Raw genomic sequence first — 20435 nt, 5'->3', positions numbered from 1 at the left:
GGTAAGGCACAGTACTGGCATAGTGTATCTGGTTGTCTAATGAGAAAATGCTTTTATGTATAGAGGGGAAAATTCAGCTTGCTTATATAGGATAAATTATGTCTTCTAGAGCAGCAGTCTCCAACTTTTTTGGCACCAGGGACCAGTTTCATGGAAGACAATTTTCTCATGGACCGGGGGGTGGGGGGAGTTGGGGGGGTAGAGGGATGGTTTCGGGGTGATTCAAGGGCATTACATTTATTGTGCACTTTATTTCTATTATTATTACATTGTAATATATAATGAAATAATTATACAACTCACCATAATGCAGAATCAGTGGGAGCCCTGAGCTTGTTTTCACTTGCCACTCACTGATGAGGTTTTGATATGAGTCTGCAAGCAACTGATTTATTATGGTCTCTGTGCAGTCAAACCCCTCTGCTAATGATAATCTGTATTTGCAGCTGCTCCCCAGTGCCAGCATCACTGCCTCAGCTCCCCCTCAGATCATCAGGCATTAGATTCTCATAAGGAGCATGCAACCTAGATCCCTCGCATGTACAGTTCACAGTAGGGTTCACACTCCTATGAGAATCTAATGCCACTGCTGACCTGAGAGGGGGCGGAGCTCAGGCGGTAATGAGAGTGATGGGGAGCGGCTGTAAATACAGATGAAGCTTCGCTCGCTCACCCATGGCTCACCTCCTGCTGTGCAGCCCGGTTCCCTCGGGGTTGGGGACCCCTGTTCTAGAGGACCTAATAAAAGTAGGTAAAGAACAAAGTATTGGAGATCCCAAGATGATGCTGAGTTATAATTACAATATCTACATCAACAACATAAGAGAGAATTTATGATTTAGATGACTAAGAAGGTCTTGTACTCTCTCCTACTGCTTTCAGGTCTCTCTATTTCTGGGGCATCAGGGTTGAAAATAGTGATTCTTAGGCAGTTTTACAAAGTAACAGTATTTAATAACCACTTTTGGGTATAGAAGGATGTCAGGTTAATTTATGTATGATTTGGAGAAAAAAAAAGTATGATAACTTCCCAATTTTTTTCTAAAGCAGAGGCCAGCCATGAGAACTGCCAGTAATTCAATATAGCAGGGCATTTCAACTGTTTGTCTAATATAGTGCCAGGTGTACACATGAGACCCTGGTCTTCTTAGATTTAAATACATTCAAAGAGCTATAATCCTCAGGTCTCAGAAACATGTTTTAGCTTACATATTTTCTTTCCATTAAGAAGAGGCTCAGCATTTGAGTAACATCATACTGTCTTTACCACATAACCATCTTTAGTCTAAAAATCTGTAAGAAAAAATGGTTATTTGCTAAAAAGTAATTTGCTTCCATCAACATTTAGGCAAAAACACAAGATACAAAGTGATACATAGCTAGGAAAAATATGGGTTATCTTCAGTAATTATATTAATTACATAAAGATCAAATATCTACCTTTCTTGATCCTGTGCAGATATGACTTTAGACAGATATAATCTTCTGATATTTTTCACATACTGTTTTAGGCAGACACAGGGAATAATATACAATTCTGTGTCATAAAAATTATTATAGAATCTTTCAAGGGAAAAACTTCTCTTTAACATAATTTTTTTAAATGATAAATATGGAAGATTATAATTATTTATAGTCTTGTAAAGGTAATAAAAATATGTTCACTATGAGATTTTACCCCAAGCATAAACATTCTCTTAAAAATTAAACATTACTTTTTATTCATTCTGGGTCCATTTTTTTAGTTAGTCCAATTCTCTTTACATAATTCTCCTATATAGATTTCTATTCTCTATTTTGCTATTCAAAATCTCACTTAGAAGTAAATCTTTTTTTTCTTAATTGTGATAAGAGTTGAAGTCATATGGCTATCAATAATATATAATATTGAGAATATTATTTTGAAAAAAGCCTCACAAAAAGTGTTGTGACTTGTACATTCATTTCTGCCATCGTTCATATAGTAAGACTGTTCACATGTTTTTATTTTTATAATTCCATGAGATGCTTCATAAGTTTTCTGTAGAAAAGTAATGAAGCATAAATTATACATCAAATGAATTTCGTTAAAGTTACTTTACAATTCATATATCTTAATTTGTTCAGTTTCTTTTCTGTTTTTCAGGAAAATCTCCATCAGACATTACTGACACCCCAGTGGATAAGACACTCTTGATTAACACATTTTAATTCCAACTAGTATTAAACTAATTTAGCTCACAAAATGACATACTTGTGCTGGCAATTTTGCTGATAAGCATAAATATGTAGTTTATCTTCCATACATCTTAGATATTCTATCATCAACACACTTAATTAAAATAACGCATATCAAATATCTGTAAAGTATGAACAGATCAGGTTTCCTAGATGTTGTTTTGGCAAGGCTAATCCAATTCAGCACAGAGTTATAAGCAGGTTGATTCTTCTGATATGGATTTAGTCTAAGCATTAACATTGCTCATTTCTATTATGGGCCTTTTCAAAAAGATGAGACTATTTCTCAAGCCTTCATTACCATATATCAGATACTGGCTTGTGGCAATGGACTTGTGGATTGTGAATGGGGACTATGCTGCCTTCTGGTCAAACCAACTATAGAAGTTTGAATAACACTCTATAAAAAACTTTAATTTGTTTTAGATCAATTTATATTCACAAATACACACAGACCCTTTTAATTTTTTTTGGTGTCTGTGGGACAAGTAGCTGAAGTCCTGCGTAAGTTGAATCTCGCTCTGTGCTGCCTCCCATCACTGACTAAAGTCACAAGGACAGATCAACCCACATTATTAGTATATTAAAAAAAGACACTATGGGTATGAAAATCAATATGTGAGGTTTATAATTGAGGAAGAGTATTGGGCTGACTCAACAAAAAAAGAAGCAAAAACAATAATTTTTTAAACTACTCTTAATTTTTCATTGAAGAATGCAAAAACATTCCCCTCTTCCCCAACCTTTTCCCTATTTTATATTCATGCTTCCACATAAACTTGTTCTAGATGAGAGGGTGGGAGACAAGCACTTTAATTTACCTAAAAGTACCATTAGGTTAAAAAAAAAAAAAGCTACTTTGTTCTGATACCCTTCTGGTATCTTGATATGCTAGGTAAGTTTCTACTGATAAAGCAGTAGTCTTTTCAAATTCACAAGCAGCGATAACATTTGTTAAAGAAACCTGCCTATGGGCTTGGTCTCTGATACAAGTGGCAGATTATATATATTTTTACTTTCTTTAAAATGAAATGTTACACTTCATATTCACTTGGTTACTTACCTGCAAACATGAAGTCTAAAGTTACTCAACTCAAGTCTGAACTGTATAATCTTTTCTACTGAACAGATTTTAACAGAAATTATTAATGCCCCAAAAAGTCTGTTTTGAAACTACAGCTTACTAATTTGACTAATGCTAAAAAGTATAAAAATAAGCAAGATGAGAGAATTCAAATTGCACAAAGTGATTTCTCCATCTCCAATTAAGATGCATTTTGAACCACGTGTCCTAAGTAGATACAGAATAAATGTACAGAATAAAACTAAGACAAATTTGAGTGGAGAAAATATTACTGATGTCAAAGGTATTTGTAATGTCAGATTATTTATAGAATATAAAAATGACAGAAAACAGGTAGTAGTCGCATTTGCAGGCATTCTTAGTAAGTAACTCTATTTTACTCTTTCTTGATAAGCATCCTACTGTGTACAAAGAATATCCGATTACTCTATTCCTTGGCATTATGTCTTAAACTCAAGATTATACCTGATTGTTGGGTATAATAGATGGCACCTGGCAATTGCCTATACTCTCTGTCCACATGTGCCAGCAGAGCAGTTTTCTTTGTCCCTCGGCAGGAATGAACAGTTTATAATAGCCAACACTTCATTCCCAGCAGCATTTCTTTGACCTCCCCAGCTTCCCTCTCCAGCTACTGCCTCATCTTCACTTTCCCTTTACAGCAAAACTCTTTGAAACTCTTTGAAAGAGTTGGACACACTCGTCTGTAATTTCTCTCTTCCTACTTTATCTTGAATTTACTTTTATGTGGCTGTCACCCCCATCACTCCACTGAAACTGGCCTTATCAAAGTCATCAGTGACCACCTTGTTAGGTCCAATGGTCAGTTGTCAGTCCTCAACTAATTTGAACTATCAGCAGCATTTGACACAGCTATCATTCCTCACTTCCCTGCATTTTTCTTCTTGGCTTCCAGGCTCCCACATTGCCTGGTTTTCTTCCTAACTCATGTGCTCCTTCTTCCCATTCTTCTTGCTGGTTCCTCCTCATCTTCTTGCCTTCTTAAAAACAGAACCCTGGGATCCTTGAGCTTCTTGTCTCTCTCTCTACTCATTACGTGGGTGATGTCATCCAGGCTCACAGCTTTCAATATTATCCATATGCTAATAACTCCCAAATGCGTCTAGCCCAAGCCTCAAGCATAAAACTCCAGATCTGATACCGTGCTCCCTACTCGACATCTCTTGAATATCTAATAGCCATCTTAATCTTAACAAGTTTAAACTTAAGCTTCTGATTGTCCCCTCATACCTCCTCTTGCAGTTTTACCTATATAACACCGGTAAATGTCAGCTCCGTTCTTTCAGCTGAACAGGCCAAAGGACTTGCAGTCGCCCTTGATTTGTCTTTTCCTCTCACAACACATACCCAAACCATCGCCAAAATCTGTTGGCTCTAACTTCAAAATATATCTAGAATCCAGTCACTTCTCACCACTGTTACCAGCCTTGTTTGAACCATAATATTCTCTTGTAAAGTTTTGCAGTGACATCCAAATTGGTCTCCCTGCTTCCACCTTTCCCTCCTATAGATGAATCTCAACATAACAGCCAGAAAGACCCTGCTAAAACCCTCCACTAAGAACAAAACACCAAATCCCTACAGTGACTTACAAAATTCTACTTGATGTGGCTTTCTATTGCCTACGACTTCGTATCTAATTGCTCTCCCCAGCTGACACTCCACTATAGTTACTCAGGCATTCTCTTTGTCCCTGGAAAAAGCTGGTCATGCACTGAACTCAAGGGCTTTATACTTGCTTATCCCTCAGCCTAGAACACTTCCTTCAGATACCAGATGCTTGTTCCCTCACTTCCTTCAGGTCTTTACTTAAATGGCATCTTCTTGATGAGTCCTTCTGTGGTCACCCCATCCAGAACTTCCTCAACACTGCCTATTTTCCTTTTCTGCTTCATTTTTCTCTCTAGTCCTTATCACAATCTAACATATCATATATTTAAAAATAATTATTTGTTTACTGACTGTCTCCCATAGTGGACACTACGTTGGATGTGGGTAAGGATTTCTGGTTAGCTTGTTTACTGCAGTAACTCTAGCACAGCATGGTGGGAGGGGGCCATAAATATTTGTTGCTGAATGTCATCAGCACTCTGAGCCAGTGGTTCTCAAATTTTAGCTTGTAAGACTCATCTGTTAAAAATAAAAAAACAAACAACAAAAACCAAAGGATTTCCAGTGCCACTGCCCCACCACCAAGAATCCTGATATACTGGGAGGCAGATGACCCCCAGGACTCTTGACAATAGTACAAGAATACACTTGGAGAAACACTGTTCTTGGTCTTTACCCTTTGGATTTCTTACAGGCCATCTAGTGGTGACCATATTCATAAAGAATAGGAGTGGGTAAATTATGGCTCATGGCTAAATGTGGTCCACCGCTTGTTTTTGTAAATAATGTTTTACTGGAATAGCCATGCTCTTTAGTGCACACAGTGTCTATGGCTGCCTTTATACTACAACAACAGAGTTGAGTAGCATGACCTCAAAGCCTTCAAATCCTAAAATATTTACTATCTGGCTTTTTACAGAAAAAGTTTGTTGACCTCTGATATAGATAGAAGATAAATTATTCCAGAACACCACCTAGTGATAAGCTATTTTTTAAATATATATATATATATATATATATATATATATATTTTTTTTAATGGTGTTTTCTTTTTTTTTTTTGGCTGCACGGCATGGCATGTGGGATCTCAGTTCCCCAACCAGGGATTGAACACGTGCTTAACCACTGGACCACCAAGCAAGTCTGATAAGCTATTTTTCAAAAAGCTGAAGGTATCCTTATGTATACTTAAGACAAATCTATCCGACCTATATAGGGAATTTGCAATATATTTGCTATTTGATTTATATTTAATAATCCATTCCTTACCTTTAATTCCCCAAAGAATGGTGCCCATTTTTGTTTCTGTAACCAACGTTAAACCAAAAACTAAGATTGTGTTATAAATTGCCTTTGGATATTTGCTATACATTTTTTTGTTTCCCAAGGCCCTATAATAAAAATAGAGGTGTTCTGGGAAGAATTTTCAAAAATAAGATATTGGTCTAGGATGGCCAAGTTTTTCATAAATACCCATTTTGATAAATAAACATCAAAAGTAAGGTTTCTAACAGGAAACTATTTCATTCCATTCTAACTGAAAAACCCAAGTAAAGAGTCTAAACCCCTGACACCCCCTTCTTTGCTTGTTGTCCATCTAGTCACCGCTATAGGGTCTTCAGTTGTTTGAAACTGCGATTTAAAAAAAAAACTTACTTAGTTACTCAAGCTGAGCAGTTTTAATTTGTTCTAATAGTTGAGGCCAGAAAAACTATTACCATAACTGCAGGAAAGCATTATCAAAGCCAGCAGCTGTCAGGAACCTTTATTTTTTTAGGCTGCTTTTATCTTTATACTAGAGAAAGACTTGTTCTGTTCTCAATATTCAGAATTTTTGTTCTTTAAAGATTCAAAATTACATTTTTAAGAAAATTAAACTTCAGTTTTATTTCTTGAACTTTGACAAATAAGCAACCTTCCCCACCTCTACTCTCCAAATCCTGTTGTATTTAATTCTGAGAAATACTATTTTTAATGTGTGAATTTTAAACTATATATATTGATAATGTTAGATATTATAGTTCAGTAAGTCAATTCAACTTGAGATATTCAGTATCCCACTTATTCAAATTAAGAAATGATGTACTTACTAATCTTTTGGTTTGTTATCTGACATCAAAGATGATATCTACAACTTCTGGGGAGAAGGAAAGGGAGTTTCTCCTGTCTTAGAGTATTTCCTAATACTAACTTCTGAAACAGCCATGATCAGGAGGGATAAGAGGAAAGGCATACCATTGGGAGAGAAGACAATTTAAAGATTAATAATAGAAGGAAACTGAGAAGGAATGGAGACTATTTAACTACTATATCTATAAATAATAGGGTAAAACAGGTGCTACTGATAATAAAAGGTTGTTTTGTGAAAGTCAATAGGAAGAGGAGTATGCTTAGTTATGAAGGTATCTTCAAAATGTAGGACTTATGTCTAAAAATAAATCAAATAAATATCTACCTCCAGAAACATTTAACCAGGGCTTGTAAAAACATTTCTTCTTGTCTTTTTCCTTTTCAGTTTTAAGTGTTAGATTAAATAATTGTTTTTCTCCTTTTTGATTCTCTTTCTTTTAAAATATCAAGAATATTATATTACCCTGAGCTTTGTTTTTGTCTTTAGTGCTTTATGAATGTCATTTATATTGAGTTTTTCTAGTCAATAAGTGTACCATGGAGAAAAGGGGAGATGTCCTTGTATTTTTGTTGTTTTTGTTGTTCTTGTTACATTATTACTATGTCAAAGCATTAGGTCAGCTTGCTACAGTGCAGTCTTGCTAAAAATAGAACCTTTGGAAAATATACCCAAACAAGTAGAGACATCGGCAAACCACCACTAGATGGCAAAACCGCTTTACCATTGCTAACATTCTGCTTGTAGAAAGAATGTGACTTAGGAACCTGCTGCAACATATTTTCCACCATATCACAGTTTTGATCAATTCGGATTTTAAAATATGGATGGCCACTGTAGTCTGAAACTAAATTACTTGGTATACTTTATCTTCAACAAGTATTTATAATCTTATTCATGTCAAAGCCTTACATTTACAATCCATCATCAATGTATTATTAGTTTTCAACAGTTCTCAGTAAAGAAGACAGATCCAGTGACTAAGAATACAGCAAATGTATTAAGATAAAAATCAAAACACAATATAATACATGGTAAAAATGAACAAAAGGCTATACAGAATTCAAAATTAAATATTTACAAATATATCCCACATTAGTTATATACGCAAAGATATCTACATTAGACCTATTAAAAAGATTACATTGTGTTTTTATATAAAAGTTATAGATGTGTTTGATTAGTGATAAAAACAAGATGTGGTTTTCTTAAAAGTTTTCTTGTGGTAAACAGCAGAAAGAAGGAAAAAATAAAGTATTTTTTTCACTCCCCTCAGATTTTTTTGGTTGAAATAAGAAATGCCCATTTCTTTAACATAGTTTAAGTTATATTAAATTCACAAGAGATTTCTTACTACTCAAATCTAGAAAATTATAAAGCAACAGAGTTAATAGTCTATTTTTTTAAAAAACACAAATGAATGAGAAGTTTGTTTTATAAGTGCATTTTACTAAACTATTTTGATTATTATACGTAAGTGTGAAGAAAATCTAATTGGTTCAAGGATTAATGCTGCCTATTTGATAAAACTACAGGAATCAAATTTTGCCTGACTTTTAGTAAGAATGCTATGAGAATGAATATACAGCAGGTTGATGCTTTTAATGCGTAATTCAGATTTCTTAGCATACAATGAAACTTTTGAATAATACTTTAGCATAGGGACAGGAGAGTCAGAGTATAGACTTAGTTCTGAGGACCTATTAGGTGTATTCACACCACACCACAGTACTGTATTTTCTTCCACCAAAACTGCCAAACTCTAGTTAGATCAAAGGCCACTTCTACTATCTTCCCACTGACCCCAGTAGCAACACTCCTCAATTTAAGAAAGTTGCTCTAAAGTCATTCACCAGTTCCATGGTAGGTCACTTTGAGAATTTAGAGGGTTTCTTATACAAATTACTCCTTTGATAAAAGACTCCAAGTAAATAAATGTGTCTTACTTCAAATGGCTTTATTTTACTAAACGGACACCTCCTTTTGCATGTCCAACTATTCCCCTTGATTTTACTTAATTTGATCTCCTACTCAACAATAGAAGCACCCCCATTTCAATTAAAAAAGGTCAAGGTTTAAGTCTGAACCATGCTGATATCTGTCACAAATAGATGTGACATATATCAACATGGTTGATAGATGCTAATCTAGAGACTGTCTTCCAGGATGGACTTATTAAAGGTATGCGGTATTAATCGTAACTATTTTGGAATTTGAGTTAATTGATATTATTCAAATGCAGTTGTTATGAATTCACAAATTTAGAGTTTGTAATAATTCCACTTCATAATATATTTAAGTCTATACTTATAATGGCAAAGAGGGGGCTTGTTCTGCAGTGTAAACAGGGATAAAACGAGAATGTTTGTCTATTTAGGAGAATGTTTTCAATGTACTTCTTATGGTAGGATCACACAGTGAGTAGAGCTCAGAACTGTTGAAGCTGGTGAAGCTTTATGTGTTAATTAAAATTCTTCTTGCTTTACTTTCCTTTATTCATTAAATTCTAATAGTCTCAGTCTTTTCCTGATCTAGTCCCATCCAGCCATCCCCAAATAAGTTTTGCATTTCCTCACTATTTCTCACTATACTAGTCCTCATTATTTTCTCTTTTTATTTTTTTAAAAATTTATTTTATTTATTTATTTTTGGCTGCATTGGATCTTCGCTGCTGTGCACGGGCTTTCTCTAGTTGCAGCGAGCCAGGGCTACTCTTCCTTGCATTGCGCGGGATTCTCATTGCAGTGGCTTCTCTTGTTGAGGAGCACAGGCTCTAGGTGTGCAGGCTCAGCAGTTGTGGCACGGCGGGCTCAGTAGTTGTGGCTCGTGGGCTCAGTAGTTGTGGCTCACAGGCTCAGTAGTTGTGGCTCGTGGGCTCTGGAGCACAGGCTCAGTAGTTGTGGCACACGGGCTTTGTTGCTTCATGGCACGTGGGTTCTCCCTGGACCAGGGATCGAACCCATGTCCCCTGCATTGGCAGGCGGATTCTTAATCACTGTGCCATCAGGGAAGCCCTATTTACTGTTCTGACAATATATGTCTGACAATGACTCTCCCAAGATTGGGTTTGGTGGCCTTCTGATGTGCTCTAAAAACATGCACTACTCATTTAATATGGCCATTTTCTTTCTAAATTCTAATTGCCTTCTCTCTCTCTCTTATTCACCACAGTGTGAGTTTTTTAACGGCAGGGATTTTGTATACAACTATATCATAGGTGCCTAAAAAAGCCTAAATCTACTCTATAGTTTGAATTCAGGTCACTGCCCTTCTTAAAGATGTCTGACAGTTCCTACATGCCTACTGAATAAAGACTCAAGTTCTTAACATGGCATATAAGGCCCTTCTCAAGATGCTACAGCTTATCTTCCAATTTCATTTCCAGGAATTCCTGCCTGCCCTCCCCTCTACTTTCCATTCATATTACCCTGAACACGTCTGCACAGGTCATTCTGATGCTTCCACACTTTTGCTTATACTTTTCCCACTTTCTGGAATATCATTCCTCTGCTTGTTGTTTTCTCGGAAAACTTTTTCCAAACCACTCTTAGCTCCAGTTCAGGCAGACTTTATAGCTCTCTCTTCTAGGTCAACACAGAACTTTACTCTGTTACAGCACATATCTTGCTGTATTACAGTTATTTATTTTTAATAATGACTCTCTGGCTAGACAGTGAGCTTCAGGAAGGTACATATTATACACACTCATTTTTATATGCCTACCACAGTGCCTGGCATCTAGTAATAGTCAAGTATTTATCTAATTGGATTAAAACAGAAGTTAATTCTGTTTCAACTACTCTTATCAAGACTCAGGCAGAAGGCAGGTAGGTAAGGGAAGAATGGTTCATTCTACAAAATGTAAAAATGAAAATGTATAGGTTTATACATCTTTGCTTAACCCTAGGAAGAATTTGGCTTCCTTCCCAACCTACTGCCTCTTTTTTAAAGTGCCACTTAGAGAGCTTCTGCTAGCCCTTGTAAGTAGATTAAACTCTTCTGATTTACTCCCTAACTCCAATCTATCCTTAGTAAGAGAAATAAGAGCATGAGGAAAAAATATAAAGTGAGCTAGAAATATTTTATGAGTAACGATCAACTCTGAACTTTAAAAGGTAAAGTCAATGGCAAAAGTTCAGAAAGCCTTGCGTTGAATCCCAGTCCTGTGACTTTCTGACTTTGTGCAAACTGCTTATCATGCTTTGGTTTTTTCATCTGTGCAATGGTAATGATGATAATACTTACTTTACCCCTAGGTTATTTTGAGGATTAAGAGTTTATACACATGAAATATTTAGAACAAAGCATGGCATACAGTAAGCAGTTACTAAGTGTTAGCTATTATTATTATTATATTAAACAGTGATTGTTTAATTAATAACCAAGAGTTATAATATGTTCCTAGATTTTAAGAAAGGGGCCTCAAGACAGAATGTGAGCTCTAAGACTTTTGAATATTAATATACAGTAGCCAGACAAATAGCATATCCTAAAGGACTTTACATTTCAGACTTAGTACTAGGTTCTAATTATGACTTTTTTTATTCAATTGCTGTACTGTGGAAAATTACTTATAATTTTATTTCTCCATTTTCACATTTATAAAGTACATTGATCTACACTGAAATGATGGTATGTATTAATTAACAAATGATTATCAGGGACTTTGAAAATATAAAACACTAAAGTGACAAATTAGTTTATAAGTACCTGATGTAATTCATTAACAATATAGCATATAACATTAATTCCTGTAATGCCTTCCAACTGCAGTTCTTAACTCCTGAATTCTTCCTAACTTTCTCAAAGGGTGGTATAAAATTAAGTATGGAGTTAAAAAAAAATAAACTTCAGAATCTATGTAGCTTTGGGTTAAAAAACTGTCAGATTTCAATGTGGATGCCATAGGGCTTTTCTGGTGGCGCAGTGGTTGAGAGTCCGCCTGCCGATGCAGGGGACACGGGTTCATGCCCCGGTCCGGGAGGATCCCACATACCGCAGAGCGGCTGGGCCCGTGGGCCATGGCTGCTGAGCCTGCGCGTCCGGAGCCTGTGCTCCGCAACGGGAGAGGCCGCAGCAGTGAGAGGCCTGCATACCGCAAAAAAAAAAAAAAAAAAAAAAAAAAAAAGTGGATGCCATCAAATTGAAAAGTGATGTAATTCTAAAATCATTATCATCTTTTGCTAAAATAAATGCGCTTGTTGCAAATTTAAAATACTAACATATGTATTTTAAAATCTGATTTTATAAATGTTATATAATGATATTGATAAAAATTCCAGTTTAAAAGCCACAAAGATGATTCTCAAAATATTTTGTTATAGCCTATAATTTTGATAAATGAATAGGTTATGACTTAGCCATAATGTGAAAGTACAGCCAAATCTTGATTATCTTTAGTCTGTGGAGATATGGATGGCTTGGATAGTTAAAATCCATATATCATTCCAAAACCTCATCCATTAGCCTTTTCTCCCACCAAATCTTCACCACAGTTAGCTTAGCTAATTTGCATTTCAGCTACCTTTCTTTCTTACTTGCACAGTGAAATGGTAAAATATACGAATAAAAATTTGACAATAAAGAAAATATTGGAAGGAAGGGCTAATCTACATACAAGATAACCAGTCTCTGAATAATCAAGAGTTGGCTGCACAGCATTATGTTTACCTTAAGGATTAAAATAGCCTCATTCTCCTTCATATATTTCAATAAAATCGAACAGGAGTTCCTATGCCTTAACATTCCTAGTCAGAGTTTCTCTGAGTACCTGAAAGAACCCTGGTGGTACAGGACCTACTGGCATGCCATCTCCTGGGGGAATGTTTCCTAGCACTGGACTGGGAGCTGCTGCAGCACTCTGCAAAGAATAAAGGAGAAACAAACCTATATCATTACAGAGAAGGCACAGAACAAAAGACTGATGATAATAGACTGTAGGAAGGGAAGCTTTTCATTCCTGGGAACAAATATTGGTAATTTCCCCCACTCCAGAGGTAAACTAAGATGTAGCAGTTAGTTTAGGATATGACTAAGTTATTTGGTTTAAACAGGTCTCTTTAAACTTTTTGAAATCACAGAACTTTAATAAGATAGTATATTTGAGTAAAATATAAAAGGCAAATAAAATGATAAAGTGATAGAAGTTTAAGTAAATGCTTTATTTTAAGGCACAGCCTTCTGAAATGGCAACATCAACAACAGATAGATAAATATTTAAGTAACAAGTTTGAAAATGGTGGTTGTAGGAGTTGGAAAAAAGAACTCTGTTTAGATTATGCTTTTCTCTGTCATAAATAAGTATAATTACTTCTCGTCTATAGGTGGCAACACGCACATTATTCACTTTCTGATATACTATAATTGGTAGCCAAAATATAATTGATAGCAAAAAAGGTGGTGAGGATGAAAAAGTAATTAGGAGATTGAATAAGAGAAAGGAATTAGATTTGGAGAGATTAGTCTCAGATAAACAGATTATGAAAAAATCAGATTGAAAAATTCAAAGTCTACTTTACTTGCAAATTATTTCATGGAATCCTACGGCTTCATGAAATAGGAATATGAAAAACTTTGGGATAGGCTCTTTGTAATCAAGTCAAGGTTTTAGATTTAACTCTTACATAGAGCAGTAATACATACAACTATTTTACAACCATGAATTTCATCCCTCAATCTCGTTAGACACATTACAAATACTAAGAACAGCCAGGAAGGGAGCAGAAATATGCTGAAGACAGATCAGTATGAATTCAACAGTTCTCTTATGAAAAGAACTCAAAACAAATCCTGGATCTATTTGTGTGTATTTGTTGTACTTTTCTCACTTGTAGATCAGTTTATTCATTCATGAATTAATATTCCATTAGAAGATATAATATCTCAGTATATTTGTAGCATATATTTCCCGATATATAAATTGATTAAAAATACTAAAACATGTTTATTCTATAGTAGTGGAAGTTATTATCACTGAAAGCCAATGATTTTAGTATTTCCTGAGGAAACCTAGATTTAAATGTGGTTATCTAAAGTGTTGGTTACATATGAATGCCAACATTCTAAACTTCTGATAAAGCATAGAAGTATAAAAGGAGAAATAATATTTCTTAGATATTAATATGAAACATCAATCTATCATCCCATTTTAAGCAAAAACATGCAATTTCATTCAGTGTACATTAATTGAATACCTACCATTTGTCAGATAGCTCTATTTTGCGTTACAATATCAACACTCATGTTTTTAAAAAATGAAAGGCAAATTGTTTTTCATTTTAATTAAACTTGCATAAAAGTTTAATACACAATGTTAGAGTTAAGAGAAAAAGTTACCACCTAACAGTTATCTTCTTTTAGTTTAAATATATGTGGTTACAGGCAGATCTAGGAAGAAAGATTTGATCTACATCCTTTGACAGTCAATTATTTTAATGGGGAAGTTGCTCTTAGTACTGAAAGCTAGACATAGGATGTCACTATTGTTCTAATTAATTGCAGAATAGAAACTTGTTTTTGCAATAAAAAAGACTTACGTAAAAAGAGAGACAAGTTTGTAAAACACACTCACCTATGCTTTTATAGAAATGTATACTACAATGTTGAGCAGGTTTACAAGAACAAAACAGAATTCAGTGAACTGGTGCACCTCCTTAGTGTTGTTCAAAGATGCTATTTCTCCTGCAATTCTTGTTGCCTGGCAGAGTATAGCTACATAATTTCTAGTATAGAGCACGATGCTTTAGTTTTCTCATGTAATAGCAATTTCTAGGCTTGGCCTAAGGACAGAAATTGAAGTGAACAGAATACTAGTAATTATCCAGTTTATTTACCCAATACAAAGCACTGGTATAGAGCACTGCAGTCCAAACTTCACTTTGTGGATCACATTTTTGAGCTAAATTATCCATCCATTCTTCTGGGATTTATTGACAAGGGATAATTCCCTCCTTTATTGTACTGTGTGGACTCAAGCTTAGAGTACCATTTGGTACACCATGTTGATCAATAACAAATACTAGTCTGATAATAAACACTGAAGAGTTACACTAAATGGTACTCTAAGTTTTGTAAAAGAGTATATTTCTCAAACTGCCTAACTTGCTCATTTTTATATGGTAGCAATAATAAATAATACATGTTTTGAAACTGTAAGCTAAGTAAGAATCAAGTTTTGGGAATTAGAGCTTAATGTAGACGTACCACATTTCTTGGGTTTCATTGCTGGAATTTCTGAGACTTGTCTCAAGTTTACTTCCAACTCATGAGACAAATTTATCTCATCACTTGAGGATCCACAGAAAGGTGTTGTTGGCTCTAACTCATAAAGTATGTATAATATTATTCTGGGGGTTTGTGACTGAATTAAGAAAGGAGAGCAAATAATTTAATTATACTAAGAACTACTACAAAGCATTAGTTTCACTGGATTTGTGTGAATTCCCATTAGAATACCATGGAAAATCCTTTATATATAATATATCCACAATTATTTAGGGTTGACTTTTAATATTCTCTCTCTTGTAAAAAAGAAAGACATATAAATAATATGGCTATAAAATACTTCTTCTAACTAAACTGAATACATAAGACTTTGGAGCAATGTAAAAATATTAATTATCATTAAAAGTATTTTTTCTTTTTACTAGTTTACTTTGTATGTTTTTAACATATACTTTCACATATGTATTTTCTAACTGCTCTTAAATCATTTACTTTGTCATGTGACTTGAATTTCAAGGTTTTTTGGAAGTGAAAACTTTACTTTTAATTTTTAAAATATTTTCCCAAATCACTAATATAAATTTTACCTGCTTTTTATAAATACAATATATTAAATTTGGTGTTTTCAAATGAACTAAATTATGGAACAATTATTTGCTTTTCCAGGGATATATTAAAATGAACTGTAAAGAGTCACCACGAAATCTTTCTTCATGTTGCTATATATTTATCTTTGTTTAAGTCTCCTCTCTTGGACTTTCTGTTTTTGTATCTTTCTACCTATAAGAAGGCACAAGTCAGTCTGTGCCCCTTCCTCTCTGTGTTATTTATTTTCCCTTGTATATACGTCCAGCACCATTTCCCATTTTGCCCCTTCTCTTAAATGCTATTATATAATTGAATTTTAATAATAATTTTTATTCTCTAATTCCCTATTTCTGAATTTAAAGAACAGAGATGTATACTGTTATTTTATATTTTCCCTTCTTAAATAAAAATCTGAAATAAAAGCTAGAAGAGTTCTTATTTTGACCTTAGTTATTATCACTAGTGGCCTCTGGTAGAAAAAAAAAAGTTGTATATACTTCTGTAAGGAGGTTTCAAAACAATAGGCATAAAATAAAATTTTGCTTAAAAATAAAATTAAGATGCAATTGGTTATAACATAATTAGCATTTATCAAGATTCTACACATTAAATAACTAACAGTTTTAGTTACTAAGGATGGTACAGAACCAGCTGCCTAACTATACACTGGGGAATCAAGATATAAAGTCTACATTTGGTGGAAAAGGAAAAAATACTTTAAGTATATGTAAAATTGTGAAGGTAATAACAGAGGAACTAAAATAGTGATATACTTACTAGAAATTGGAAGGAGGATTAAAGGTAAGAGTAGGTAGGAAGAGACCAGGCACAGAATTATTTGTCTTTACTATTAACACACTTATACTATTTTTAAGTCAGATATAAGTATTGTTTGAGAAACATTTAAAATGGTCATACAGTAGACTCCCTTATCTGTGGAGACAGATTCCAAGACCTCTAATGGATGCCTGAAACTGCGATGGTACTGAACTCTATATATATTATGTTTTTTCCTATACATACATAACTATGATAAAGTTTAATTTATAAATTAGGTACAGTAAGAGATTAACAACAATAACTAATAATAAAATAGAACGATTATAACAATATACTGTGATAAAAGTTATGTGAATGTGGTCTCTTTCCTTAATCAACTTCCTCACCTCTGCCAGAAATGCGGCAGCGGCTTCTTCAGCAGCCTTTCTAGTAATTTTTATATTTTCTGATCTACACCTATTCCTGCATCTGTGTAACCATCCCTTACTAGCAGTAAATGGCTTGGTGTCACTTGTTTCAGAGGATCTCTTGCTGAAGTCTCTGTAGAAGCTCGATATGCTTTCTGGCCCAACACAATGTTGTCAATCAGAACACGTTTTCTGTTCATGTCTCCCACCCACAAATTTTAATGACTTTTCTACCTTAACTAGTGCTTAGCATGCACTGTGGGCATGACTTTTGCAGTCTGAGGTGTGAAAACTAGCACAGATTTCCTTTTCCTTTGTCACAATTTCACAGATAGAAGACTCCTTCTTACCAGAGATCTTAGCAACCTCAGCATACGATTGCTTTTCTTTCCTTATTAAGTTGGAAACTTTCACCTTTTCACTTAAAGGAAGCCCTTTTCAGCTTCTCTTTGCCATATCTGAATTGCCTGCATCACTACTGTTGTGCTTTGGGGCCATTGTTAAGTAAAATAAGGGTGACTTGAACACAAGCACTGTGATACCACTACACTGTATCTGATAACCCAGATGGCTGCTAAGTGACTAATGGGTGGGTCAAGCTGGACAAAGGGATGATTCACGTCCCAGGCAGGATGTAGCAGGACATGGTGAGACTTCATCATGCTACTCAGAATGGTCCACATTTTAAAACTTATGAATTGTTTATTTCTGGAATCTTCCATTTAATTTTTTTCAGAACTTGGTTGACTGTGAGTAACTAGAACTGCAAAAATCAAAACCGTGGTTAATCAGGGCCCTGTAGTAGGTTTCCTGTCTTCACAATTTTAATGCAGAGCACAGTTAAATATTTTAGCTGTTGGTTGAAGACATGTTCTTTATTATACTAAGAAATATTTCTATGCCTAGTATTTTAAAAACAATTTTCAAAGATCAGGAATAATAAAAGAGACTTTGCCTTTTCATATTTGATGGGTATTATTTGGCTTTCTTTTTTTTTTTTTTGTGGTACGCTGGCCTCCCACTGCTGCGGCCTCTCCTGTTGCGGAGCACAGGCTCCGGACACGCAGGCTCAGCGGCCATGGCTCACGGGCCCAGCTGCTCCGCGGCATGTGGGATCTTCCCAGACTGGGGCACGAACCCGTGTCCCCTGCATCGGCAGGCGGACTCTCAACCACTGCGCCACCAGGGAAGACCCTGGTTTTCTTTTGTCAAAGACACTTTGCCTTTTCATATTTGATTGGTACCATTTGGTTTTTCTTTTGGGATATAAGTAATTATATATTGATAGTTTTCTTAAACCATCATTTTATTTATGAGATAAGTCATGCTTGATCATCATGGATGATCCTTTTAATAGGCTAATGAATTATATTAGCTAATATTTTATTTAGGATCTTTACATCTATATTCTAAATGAGACAGGTTTAGAAAATTCCTTGCTGGATTATATTCAAATTTAAGCATTAGGATTATTCTACCTTCTAAAATGGACTGGATTGCAAACTCTTTTATAATGCTCTGAAGAAATTTACATAATATGGTGTTTATCTACTTTGTAAAGTTAAAATATATGCAGCGGGTAAAACTGCCTGAATACAAAGGCAATTTTGGAAGTAATTATGGCCATTATTGTTTTTATATTTTCTACTTCTATTTACTTCAATTATGTTCACTTATATTTTCCCCAGAAAACTTCATTTCATTGAGATTTTTAGTTTTATTCATATACACACCACATTCACATGCTTAAAAAGGTCCTCTGTAGCAACTGTGAGAGACTGCCAGTAGACCACAAACATCTGTTTCCCTCTTCTTCTATGGTAATAGAACTGTAGCCAGGGACCTGGCAGCCCAGCTACACTACATTGCTCAGTCCCCCTTGCTCTCACCAAGAATTAGGCTCTTACTAATGTGAGCAGAAGAGGTATGTACCACTTCTAGACTGCCTCCTACTTTTTAACTGGAGATCTAATTTCTGTCATGCCTACAAAACCAATGTCCTGAACAATGGCAGAGCACCCACTAGACTTAGTCTCTGGATGACTTGTGGAGCACAGCCTGCCCACCTGCCCTGGACTGCCTTACTGAACTGCTGGCACTAGACAGATGATGACTTGTTTTCTCTCTCCTAAATTGAATTAGTGTTCTCATCATTATCTTTGCCAGGAATTGTTCTATTAGTTCACTTTCTTTTTAATTAATATGTTTTCTTCTTTAAAAAATTATCTCTATTTTCCTTTTTTGTAAAAAAGGTTTCGTTTATTTTCAAAATTCTTAATAGATTAGTAACTATTTCCTTTTTTTAAATATAAAGAATATAAAACTGTAAATTTCACTCTGAATTTACCTTTGATTGCATTTGCAAGGTTTGATGGTGGTGTTCATGATTTTTTTCCTAAATCATCCAATAGTATAATTTCGATTTCCCAAAGAGTTACTGGATATAACTGGAAACCAAAATTATACTGATTAGATGATTTAGAAAAAAACGAGAACACCAATATCAAACCTTTTAGATTTAACCAAAGATATACTTTAATTTACAAATGGTTGGAGGTTTTATTTTCCTTTTTAATTTCTAGCTTTCCCAATTGTGTCCAGGTAAGATATACTATACAACTTCAGTATTTAGGAATTCGTTGAATAATTTTTTGTGGTCTAATCAATGACCAATTTTCATAATTTCCCAGGGATATTTAATAAAATATCCATGTTCCTGCTCTACATTTTTATCCATTTGCCTAATATCTTTATATTGTCTCTAATTTTTGTCCCCTTGCTCTTTCAAATGTATATAATACCCTATTATTGTTGTTTGTCAATTTCTCCTTTCTTTTTCATGTTTAATAATCACTGCCTTGAATCTATTTTGCCCAAAATTGACATTGCAAACTCAGCTTTTTTGTGTGTGCATATATCAAATCATCTCCCGTCCATTTATTTTTAAACTTTATGCTGTATTTTATCTACCTGTTTCACTTGTTAGCAGAAAAGCACTTTCATATGCATCTAATGAGATGTCCTTTAAAATTAGAAAAAAGAAACTTTTTTTTATCTTAAGCTTTAAAGGTACCAACGTTAAGACAAACAATATTGTTTATGTTTCTTTATGAAAAATGAAGTTAGCTTTCTCTTCCTATTCTACATCTCCCTCTTCCATTTCCTAACCCTTATTATAAACATCTGGAGTTTTAGGCATATAAACTTTTTGTTTTCATCAGCTCTGCTTTTAGTAATAATTTTTGACCTCTACATTCAGTTTTATAATTATACTTTCAGTATCAAAAACAACTTTAATTTTGTCTAGTTTTTTTCTCCTATCAGTTTAAAACAATAACATAACTGTGCTACTCACGAGTTTTAATTTTTATATATT

At 34.5% G+C, this 20435-nt stretch overlaps 1 protein-coding gene across 23 annotated transcripts in view; it reads right to left on the bottom strand.

The window, feature by feature from the left end:
* Positions 1–20435, bottom strand: part of SSBP2 (single stranded DNA binding protein 2) — a gene marked incomplete at both ends in the record, with an annotated part of 301811 nt that overhangs the window by 79228 nt on the left and 202148 nt on the right. For 18 of the 23 annotated variants that reach the window (XM_079702653.1, XM_079702669.1, XM_079702654.1 and 15 more), the window contains one exon: positions 12832–12921. The exons of the other annotated variants lie outside the window; for them this stretch is intronic. In XM_079702653.1, coding sequence (XP_079558779.1) covers positions 12832–12921 — 90 coding nt within the window. The remainder of the gene's footprint in view (positions 1–12831; positions 12922–20435) is intronic. 23 annotated transcript variants of the gene reach the window in all.

The sequence above is a fragment of the Hyperoodon ampullatus genome, assembly GCF_949752795.1.
Source record: "Hyperoodon ampullatus genome assembly, chromosome: 4".
Lineage (NCBI taxonomy): Eukaryota > Metazoa > Chordata > Mammalia > Artiodactyla > Ziphiidae > Hyperoodon > Hyperoodon ampullatus.
The sequence above is the reverse complement of the archived record's forward strand: the minus strand, read 5'-3'. Positions and strand labels throughout refer to the sequence as shown.